We start from the raw sequence: 10,945 nt of genomic DNA, 5'->3' as shown, positions 1-10,945 counted from the left end.
TTATTTTTTTGTTATTATTTTTATTCTCCCCCCCCTCCCAGCTTGGCTCCCCGGCTCTGATTGACTGTGACTGACAGCTCTGCCCATCATTTTCCACGGGAATCACTGCTGGATTTGCAGCGCCCGCTCGCTTTATCGATACAATTGGGGTTTTTATAAGGATTCTGCCTCCATCCAGGGGGGCTGAGCCCCCGCGGGCGTCCCAGCGCTCCCCCCCGCGACAATAACTTTTCCCCGTGGCCTTTTCCAGCTCGGCCTTGAATTAAGGCCCCGTGTCCCGCGCCGTGTTTATTTAAAATATTCCCGGCGGCGGTTATTTATGGGGTGAAATGGAGGCGGGCCAGCGCCGCTGTGTTGGAAAGGCCAGCGCTGCGATGGGCTGCGGAAAATCTGCACTAAACCGGCCCCAGCAGCGCCGCCCCCGCTGGGAGCTGCTGGGGGCCGGACTGGGCTGGACTGGGGGGCTTGCTGGGATGAAACTGGGACCATACTGGGACCGGACAGTGGGGCTTACTGGTATAACACTGGGACCATATTTGAATCAGACTCAGGGGGCATACTGGGATGACACTGGGACCATACTGGGATAAGACTGGGAGGCATACTGGGATCAGACTGGGACTATACTGGGGGCATACTGGGATGAGACTGAGACCATACTGGGATGGGGGGGGGGTGGGGGGGGGGTGTGTGCTACTGGGAGGCACAATGGGATGACAGTGGGACCATACTGGGGGGCTTACTGGGATGAAACTGGGACCATATTGGGATCAGACTGGGGGGGGGGGGGGGGCTTACTAGGATGAGACTGGTACCATTACTGGAATCAGACTGGGGGCACATACTGGCATGAGACTGGGATCAGTCCAGGATCAGACTGGGGAGCATACTGGGATGACACTGGGACCATACTGGGATCAGACGGGGGGGGGGTGTACAGGGATGAGACTGGGGCTGCACACTGGGATAAACTGGGGGGCCATAGTGGGATACACTGGGGCTGCACTGGGACCTCACTGGAGGCTCATACTGGTGGGACCACGCTGGGAGCATCCCATGGACCACACTGGGGGTGGATGGGCCTTAACTGGGACGAGGCTGGGACCAGCAGTGCCCACCCTGGGAGGGGACGGAGCCGCCGTCACTTTGCCTCCCACCCCCGTTCCAGCCAAGGCGATTAAAGGAGGTGCGGAACCCGACAAAGTCTAGTTTTTAACGAGATAAATTAATTATAGCCCCCCCCGGCTTCTCTCCCTTAAATGGGGGGGAATCCCCCCCCCCAGCAGCATCCCTGGCCCCGTCCTTGGGGGGCCCCGTCCTTGGGGGGCCCCATCCTTGGGGTCCCCTCCCTGGGGTCCCATCGTTGGGGTCCATCCTTGGGATCCCCATCCTTGGGGTCCCATCGTTGGGGGTCCCATCGTTGGGGTCCATCCTTGGGATCCCCATCCTTGGGGTCCCCATCCTTGGGGTCCCATCGTTGGGGGTCCCATCGTTGGGGTCCATCCTTGGGATCCCCATCCTTGGGGTCCCCATCCTTGGGGTCCCATCGTTGGGGGTCCCATCGTTGGGGTCCATCCTTGGGATCCCCATCCTTGGGGTCCCCTCCCTGGGGTCCCATCGTTGGGGTCCATTCTTGGGATCCCCATCCTTGGGGTCCCCTCCTTGGGGTCTCCAGCCATGGGGCCCCCATTTTTGGGGTCTCCAGCCTTGGAGTCCCCATTCTTGGGGTCCCATTGTTGGGAGTCCCATTATTGGGGTCTCCATCTTTGGGATCCCATCGTTGGGATCCCTCATGCCGGGGGGTCCCCATCCTTGAGGTCCCATCCGTGGGTTCCCCAACCTTGGGGTCCCCTCCTTGGGGGTCCCATCTTTGGGGTCCCATCCTTGGGGTCTCCAACCATGGGGTTCCATCTTTGGGGGTCCCATCATTGGGGTCTCCAACTTTAGGGTCCCATCTTTGAGATCCCTCATTCCTGGGGTCCCCATCCTTGGGGTCCCATCCTTGGGGAGGGTCTCCAACCATGGGGTTCCATCTTTGGGGTCCCATCGTTGGGGTCCCAACCTTGGGGTCTCTGTCCTTGGGTGTCCCCAACCTTGGGGTCCCATCCTTGGGGGGGGGGTGTCCCATCCCTGGGGTCCCATTGTTGAGGTCCCATCCTTGGGGTCCCAACCTTGGAGTTTCCAGCCTCGATGTCCCCATCTTTGGGCTCCCATCCTTGGGGGTCCCCAGCCTTGGTGGTGCCGTCTTTGGGGTCCCCTCCTCGGGGTCCCCGTCCCGGGGCGGGGCTCTCACTGCATGGGGCCGTAGGGCCAGTTGAGGGTGGCGCCGGCCAGCAGCATGTCGCGGATGAGGGTCTCGATGGGGGTCTTGCCGACCAGGCGGCTGAAGAAGAGCTGCTGGATGCCGGGGGCGGAGACGCTGCGGAGGGCGGGCAGGCGCAGGAGCAGGCGCCCGAAGCGGCTGGGCTGGCTGGGGTGCTGCCGCCGCACGTGCTCCTCCAGCGCGCACTGCGACTTCTCCTGCAGGCCGGCCACCTGCCCCGGGTCCGACAGCCCCACCGCGTCTGCCGGCGGCGGGGGAAACTGAGGCACGGCCGGGACTCCGCCCCTTTGCCCCCACCCGTTCGCCCCCTGCCCCGTTAAGCCCAGTCATCCCCAGTCCGTTCCCTGCACGCCCATGGATGCCCACCCCCTTGGGACCTCACCGCCCAAGCCCCGCCCTGCCAAGCCCCACCCCGTTAAGCCACGCCCCATTAAGCCACGCCCACTCACCCCCAGCCCATTCATTCCCTGCACACCCAGACACCCACCCCCTTGGGACCCCACCCCATTAAGCCCCACCCCACTTAGCCCCACCCCATTTAGCCCCGCCCAGCCATCCCCAGCCCATACATTCCCTGCACACCCATTGATGCCCACCCCCTTGGGACCCCACCCCACGAAGCCCCACCCCCTTGGCACCCCACCCCATTGAGCCACGCCCCGTTTGGCCCCACCCAGCCACCCCCAGCCCATTCATTCCCTGCACACCCTTCGGCACCCAACCCCCCTCGGGACCCCACCACCCCCTCGGGACCCCACCCCATCAAGCCCCACCCACAACCCCACCCCCTTAAGCCCCTCCCCTCGCCCCGCCCCCTCACCAGGGGAGAAGAGCGCCACGGCCTTGAGGCAGGCGTACTCGGCGGCGTCGACGTGCAGCGCCTTCAGCTTCTCCACCTGCTCCTGGAAGAGGCGGATGTGGTCCATGAAGGCAACCACGCGGTCGGCGGCCATGGGAGCGGCGTGGAGGCCGGCGGCGGCCAGCAAGGGCGCGGCGTGCAACGGCAACGCCGACTGCGCCGCGTTCAGCACGAAAAGCTCGCTCCACCCTAAGCGGAGCAAAGCTACTTGATCCGAAAGCTGCAAGTCCGGGAAGAAGGGGATGCCCTTGGCCCATTCGATGGCGCTGAAGAGGAGGCGAGCGGCCAGCTCGCAGATGCTCTCGATGCCCACCACGCCGCTGGGTTGCAGGCACTGGGCGCCGTAGCGAGCCGGCGGGTACGGCTCGGCGCGGAGCAGCAATGAGATGAAGCCGCTTAAGTAGCCGTGGCCGCCGTAGGGGTCCCCGGGGAGCACGGGGTATTGGCCGGGGCTGCTCGGGGCGTGCGCCATGCGGCCTCGCTGCACGGCTGCGGAGGGGAGCAGGAGGTCAGCACCCCGACCCGCCCCGTCGCCGGCCCCCCAGGCCCCAGGGGTTCAATCCCGGGGTGCACGGCGGGTGCTAGAAGGTCCCCAGGGGTTGCAAAAGCCCCGCGGGTGCCCCCAGCCATGTTGGCGGGGGGACGTGCCACCCGGGATGGGGACAAGGCCCCTCCTGGGGACCCCCCAGCGTGAGGCACCGGCCTCGGCCGTCCACCGGCTCCTCATCCAGGGTGGCCATAAAAGATGGCCCGCCGGGTTTGGGGGGGCCCACGCAAGCATTTGGGGTCACCCCCTTCTTGCAAGGGGATGGTGCCAACGAGGGGCCCCAAGGAGATGCTGTGGGTCCCCCCCAAAGTGCCAGCATCGGGGGGGCACAGGAGCAGCCCTCCGGGCCCCACCCCTGCAGGTTTTCGCACTTTGATCTTGAAAGACCCTAAATCAGTGGGTTTTTTCTCTCGTGGCGCTGCCGTGCGGCGGGTGGGGGGCTGCTCTCCTCCCCGGTGCCCCCCGCTCGCCCCCGGCATCGCCGCCCCCCGCGGCGGGGCAGGCTCTGAGCCAGGCTTAGCCTAATGCGGCGTGACAGTCCCAGGTGTCAGCCAGCGGTCGGGACCGGGGGCCGTGGGAACGGGGGTCCCCCAGGATTGGGGTGCCGGGGGCCCCCTCCCGCTCTCGCCCCAGCCCTCGGGTGCAGCGTGCGGCCCCGGCTCTGCCCCAACGCTCCCTCGGCTCAGCATCACCCGGCGCCGTTCGCTGGGTGCGGCCCCCTCCTCGCTGCCCACGCACCCCCCCTTGCACCACGACCCCCCAAACCCCCTTTGCATCACCCCAAGCCCCTTTTGCATCACCGCGAACCCCCTTTGCATCACCCCGAACCCCCTTGCTCCTCCATGAGCCCCAAACCCCCTTTGCATCACCGTGAACCCCAGACCTGCTTTGCATCACCCCAAGCCCCTTTTGCATCACCGTGAACCCCCTCTTTGCATCACGAACCCCTTTTGCATCATCATGAACCCCTTTTGCATCACCCCAAGCCCCTTTTGCATCACCCCGAACCCCTTTGCATCACCCCAAACCCCCATTGCTCCTCCCTGAACCCCAAACCCCTTTGCATCACCGCGAACCCCCTTTGCATCACCCTGAACCCCACTTGCATGGCCCCAAACCCCTTTGCATCGCCCCAAACCCCTTTTTCATCACCCCAAACCCCCAACTCCTTTTTTCCCCCCTTTTTGGGTAAAACAATCGCTTCGAGCCGCCGGGCGTGTCCTGGAAGGAAACCAGCTTTTTTAGCCCAAAAAAGACGGGGAGCGGCCGCGGAGGGCGTCCTCCCCCGCTCCCTCAGCCCGGCCGCAGGCTCCGGCCTCCCCCTCCCCGTGCCTCATCCCGGATGATTTTCGGGAAGCCAAAATTTAGTCTACCTTTCCCAGCGAAATCCCGCGCCCGGGGCTTGCACCCCCGGCCTCCTTAGGGAATAAACTCAGCCCAAAGCAGCGCTCGGCTCCCAAAGTGCCCGTTTCGGTGCTGGTTTTGGTGCCGGATTCGGTGGTGGATTTGGTGCCGGTTCCCAGCTGGGAATGCCGGGATAAGGAGCACGAGCCAGGGGGTTCAGGACACCCCAACCCAGCTGGAGCATCCCTGCTCCGGCGCGGCCGGCGATGCCATGACCAGATGGGGAAACTGAGGCACAGAGCAGCCGAGCCCAAGAAATTAAATCCCCGGGAAGGTTTAACCTCCCAGGTGCTTTTCCACAGGCATCTTTACGGCATCCGCGGCGTTTCCCCGCGTCTGGAGGTGCCACATCCCGCGGCGGCTTCACGCTCAGGGCAACTGGGAGCCCCAAAAATCAGAGCCAAGAGGGGGTGCGGGGGGGGGAAGGGAGGGCTCTGCCTGGGGAATAACGCCGTGCCGGGGATCCGCCGCGGCCGTGCCCGATGCCGGCGTTAACCAGCAACTCTGAATTAAAACAAAGATAAAAAAGAAAAAAAAAAACAAACCCCACCCCACAGAAGCAAACCCAGAAAGCCCAAATCTGCCCCCAAACCCGAGCGTGGGTCCCCGGGGGCAGGGAATTCCCCTGGAGCTCGGGGTTTCCCCAGGGATTTAATGCCCGGCTCCGGCCGCAGGGCGCGGGCGAAGGTTTGCTACGAGCGAGTCTTGCTGCACCCAGGGCCGCTGCAAAAAAACTGCACCCCCGGCACCCAGCCGGCCTCGGGGGAGCAAGGGGGAGCCGGGGGCCGGGCGCCGGCTGGTTTTGTCCCCGACCCTGGTCCCACCGAACCCACGTTTTTCTGCGCGAGCCGGGGTGCCGCGCCGCGGCCGTGCCGGGACGCCGCCATGGCCCCTTCCCACCCCCCCTGGCAATTCCCCACCTTGCCTGAATGGCGATTTTTTTTTTTTTTTTTTTTTTATGTTAGAAAAGGCAACTTTTGTATTTGGGGGCTTTTTTTTTAATGCTAAAAAGGGCGACTTTCCGGGTGGGAGCATCGCTGCCGTCGCTGGTGCCGAAGGACCAACCCATCGGCACCGACTCGAGGCGTTGCGGAATAAATCCCCCGTTCGGCGGGTAAGGCAGCGTGAGGGGGGCCTGAGCAGCTGAGCCCGGCCTGGGCCCTCGCTATAATTATTTATAAATACCAAATTTATAAATAAGGACCTTGAATATAAATAAGGAGCCCCCAGGTCCTTGTTCAAGCAGGGAGGATGCTGCACGGCAGAGATTCGGCGCCGAGGTTTCGGCACGGCAGCGAAGCCGATGCCCCAACGCATCATTTCAGGCTTAAAAACAAAAAAAAATCGGCTTCAAAGCTGCTGCTTTTAGGGGAAAAAAAATTACAATTAACCCAAAACGTGATGATGGGGTGGCTGGAGGCAGAGGGACCGGCACACGGCATATCGCTGGGAGCCTGAAATGCGATTTTAATCCCGGTCACGCTACGTATTCAGACTAATTAACTTCAGATTTACCAGACTCTCCTCCCAAAAAGCCGAATTCTTAATCTTTTAAAGAATATCTGTATTATCGCCCTCTAATCCCCGGGTTTTTAACAGCCGCGTCCCCGGGCTCCGTGCAACGGAGAGGAAAAGTGAATTGTCCCCATCGCGGCGTAGACCCAGACCCGCGGCCCGAGCCTAAGCTGAGCCCAAGAGCAATGTGAAGTTGAAAAGAGGAGTTTATATGACGATATCATTAAGGGGAGGCAGGAACGGGTTCCCTCGGCGGAGCCTTTCCCATGGGAAAAGCCAAAAAAAAGGGGCTGTGGGGGTTTATCCCGGGAAGGGAAAGCCGGGGCGAGGCGGGAGCCCCGGGATCGCCGCCGCTGAGCTTGGGGTGCGATGGGGAGCCGGGGCGAGGGAAGCTTCTCCCTGCTTCGGGGACGCTCTCCCCGAACCGATGGGGCCGGGGGCCGGAGGGAGGAGGAAAAACGAAAGAGAAGAGGGAGAGGAGTTTTCTCTTTCTCTTTTCCCCTTCTCTTTCTCTTTCCCTCCCCGCCAGCCCTTTCTCACCCGCTTTCACTTTCTTTCTTTTACTTTCTCTTTCCTCCGGCGCTCCTTTCTCTTTCTCTCCCTTCCCTTTTTCTTTCCCTTTTCCTCCTTGGTTTCTCTTTTTTGCTCTCTCCCCTTCTCACCTTTCTTTTTCTCTTTTGTCTTTACCCTTTGGGCTCGCTCCCTCCCGTCCCTCCTTTCCCCTCTCCTTCCCCCTTTCTCTTTTTTGTTCCTCCACTTTTGCCTCCTCTTTTTTCCTCCCTTTCCCCTTTTTCTTTTATTTTGCTCTTTTCCACTTTTTCCCCTCCCTGTCCTTTCTGCCTTCGCTCTCGCTCTGCCTCGCTCCCGCCGGCCTCTTTGCAGCACCCGCTCCCCTTTTCCGCCCGCTCCCCTTTTTCTTCGTCCCCTCTCTCTCTTCTTCTTTTTCACCCTCTCTCCTTTCCCATCCCCTCTCCCTCTTTTCCCTCTCTCCCTCTTTTCCACCCTCCGTCCCTCTTTTTCACCCTCTCTCCTCCTTTCCTATCCCCTCTCCTTTTCACCCTCCATCCTTCTTTTGCACCCTCTCTCCTTTTCCATCCCCTCTCCTTTCCCATTCCCTTCCCATCCCTTCCCTCTCCCCGACCCTTTCCCTTTCCCCTTCCCCTCCCTGCCCTCTCCCTTCCCTGCCTGCCCTCGCCCACCTTCCCTGCCTGCCCTCCCTGCCTGCCCTCTCCCCTGCCCTGCCTGCTCTCTCCCTTCCCTGCCTGCCCTCGCCCACCTTCCCTGCCTGCCCTCCCTGCCTGCCCTCTCCCCTGCCCTGCCTGCCCTCTCCCTCCCTGCCTGCCCTCTCCCCTGCCCTCTTCCCTTCCCTGCCTGCCCTCTCCCTCCCTGCCTGCTCTCTCCCCTGCCCTCTCCCCTTCCCTGCCTGCCCTCTCCCTTCCCTCCTGCCCTCTCCCTCCCTGCCTGCCCTCTCCCTTCCCTCCTGCCCTCTCCCCTGCCCTCTCCCCTCCCTCCTGCCCTCTCCCTCCCTGCCTGCCCTCGCCCACCTTCCCGCCGCATCCCGACGCGGAGGCACTTGCGGAGCCGGCAGTACTGGCACTGGTTGCGGTGGTGCTGGTCCACCGGGCAGTCCCGGCCGCCCCGGCAGCTGTAGGAGAGGTTGCGGCGCACCGAGCGTTTGAAGAAGCTTTTGCAGCCTTCGCAGGTGAATTGCCCGTAGTGCTTCCCGCTCGCCTTGTCCCCGCACACCAGGCAATCCCCCGCCGCCTTCCCCGCCGCCTCCGGGCCGCCGGCAGGAGGAGGAGGAGGAGGAGGAGGAAGAGGAGGCTCCGGCCACGGCCCCGCCGTCAGGGCCATGCTGGAGGGGAGGGGGGGCCGGGAGGGAGCCCCCCCCGGGGGAAGGGGGTGTCCTGGGGGAAGGGATGGGGATGGAGGGGAAGGGGAGGCGGGGGGAGCCCGGGGCGGAGAGGGGAGAGCCCGGGGTGGAGGGGTGGGAAAGGGGGTCCAGGAATGGAGGCGGGGGTCTGGGATGGAGAGGGGGCTCCGGGGATAGAGAAGGGGGTCCGGGATGCAGGGATGGGAAAGGAGCCCCGGGATCGAGAGAGGAGTCCGGGAATGGAGGGGGGAGACCCGGGATGGAGAGGGGAGAGCCCGGGGTGAAGGGGTGGGAAAGGAGCCCCGGGATGGAGAGGGGAGAGCGGGGATGGAGGGGGGGGGGGGACCGGGATGGAGAAGGGGGTCCGGGATGGAGGGATGAGTCCGGGGATGAGAAGAGGAATCCGGGATGGAGAGGCGGGGTCCGGGATGGAGGGGTGGGAAAGGAGCTTCGGGATGTGGAGAGGAGTCGGGGATGGAGAAGGGGAGCCCCGGGATGGAGAAGGGAGCCCCGGAGCAGGGAGCGCCCGGGATGGGGGAAAGGAGCCCTGGGATCGGGCGAGGACCCCGGGCTGGAGGAAGCCGCCGCGGGAGCGGGGACCCGGGGCTGGGAAGGACCCCGGGGCGGCGGAGCGGCGGCTCCGGGCGAGGGACGGGGAAGGCGGCGGCGGCGGCGGAGCGGGCGGGAGGGGAGGGCAGGGACGCAGGGCTGGGGAAGGACTGGCGGCGGCGGAGGAAGAGGAGGAGGAGGAGGAGAAAGAGAAAAGTTAATTCCCCTCCCCGCGGGGGCTGCCCGGCGCCGCGGGAGGCTCGGGGGGGCCGGGCTGGCGGCGGGGGGGGCCCGGTTCCCGGGGGGGGGCGGCTCCCCGGGGCGGGGGGGGGTCCCGGCGGCCCGGGCAGCCCCGGGGCGGCTGGCGCGGTCCCTGTGCCAGCCCCTGGCCGCCCCACGCGGGTCACGGCGCCGCGGGGAACCGGCCCGAGCCACCCGCGGGGCGGGGACGGGGAGAGCCCGGCCCCCCCGGGGGAGGAACCGCGGGTGGGGGGGGCGCACGGAGCCCCGTGCAACGCGGCGGGGGGGGGGGTGGTGGTGGTGCAGGGACCCGGGTGTGCAGCGTGTGTGCAACGTGCGCGGGGATCCACGCGTGCAATGTCCGTGCGCGCGCACGGGGCCGCGTGTGCAAGGCGGGTGCGTGGGCAGGGCCCCGGTGCCGGGGGGGCGCACAGGCCCTGCGCTGGGGCTGGGGGGGCCGCGGCCCCACGCCCGTTCCCGGCCCCGCTCCCGTTCCCGGCCCCACGCCTGCGGTCCCCACCCGCGTCCGCACCGGGTCACGTGGCGCCGCCGCCAGCACGCCCCGCCCCGCCGCGCCATATAAGGGCATGTGGGGCGGGGCGAAGTGCCGTCATCGGCCTCCCCGCCTCGGCGAGGCGAGGGAGGGGCGGAGGGCCGCAGCCAATCAGAGCGGCGCGGGGCGGGGTGGAGAGGGGGGCGTGTCCCGGGCTGAGGGGAGGGGCATGACCCGAGGGGGCGTGGCCTTCGGGAGAGGGGGCGTGGCCTGGAGGGGCCGGTGGGGACGGGGACGGGGACGAAACGGGGATGAAACGGGGGATCCAGGGCCGTGTCCCCAGGGAGAGGGGACAGGGATGGGGTCAGGGATGGGGACGGGGGATCCAGGGCCGTGTCCCCAGGGAGAGGGGACGGGGATGGGGACAGGGATGGGGGATCCAGGGCCGTGTCCCCAGGGAGAGGGGACGGGGATGGGGACAGGGATGGGGACGGGGGATCCAGGGCCGTGTCCCCAGGGAGAGGGGACGGGGATGGGGACAGGGACGGGGGATCCAGGGCCGTGTCCCCAGGGAGAGGGGACAGGGATGGGGACGGGGGATCCAGGGCCGTGTCCCCAGGGAGAGGGGACGGGGATGGGGACAGGGATGGGGACGGGGGATCCAGGGCCGTGTCCCCAGGGAGAGGGGACGGGGATGGGGACAGGGATGGGGACGGGGGATCCAGGGCCGTGTCCCCAGGGAGAGGGGACGGGGATGGGGACAGGGACGGGGGATCCAGGGCCGTGTCCCCAGCGAGAGGCAGCTGCACCGTCCCCCGGAGGGAGACGGGACAGGGATGGGGACAAGGGACAAGGACGCAGAGGGGGACAGGGAGGCTCCCCACGGTGGGAGCGGGCCGGGGAAGGGGCCGGGGCCGGGGCCGGTCGCAGGGCCCGTGTCCCCAGGGACGGGGACAGCCCACGGGCGGGGAGGTGGCACGGGCGGGGCTGTCCCCCCCCGGCAGCGGGACAGGGCCCGGCCGGAGCCGCGGGGCTGGCGGGGACGGCGGCGGCCGAGCCACCAGCAGGCGGGGGTGCCCGCGGGGGTGCCCCACGCACCGGAGGGCCCCGGGTGACCCCGCACCCCGCTCCTTGCACCGTGC

General features: G+C 66.1%; 1 protein-coding gene across 1 annotated transcript; it reads right to left on the bottom strand.

The window, feature by feature from the left end:
* Positions 1–2,289: 2,289 nt before the first annotated feature.
* On the bottom strand, positions 2,290–8,502 carry LOC309600448 (nuclear receptor subfamily 2 group F member 5-like; the record flags this gene model as incomplete). Its single annotated transcript, XM_082332790.1, has 3 exons — positions 2,290–2,564; positions 3,144–3,671; positions 8,193–8,502. The coding sequence occupies 3 exons, from the start codon at positions 8,500–8,502 to the stop codon at positions 2,290–2,292; spliced, it is 1,113 nt and encodes a 370-aa protein (XP_082188916.1).
* Positions 8,503–10,945: the final 2,443 nt, after the last annotated feature.

The sequence above is a fragment of the Platalea leucorodia genome (genome assembly GCF_965183815.1).
Source record: "Platalea leucorodia genome assembly, chromosome: 24".
NCBI classification, from domain to species: domain Eukaryota; kingdom Metazoa; phylum Chordata; class Aves; order Pelecaniformes; family Threskiornithidae; genus Platalea; species Platalea leucorodia.
The sequence above is the reverse complement of the archived record's forward strand: the minus strand, read 5'-3'. Positions and strand labels throughout refer to the sequence as shown.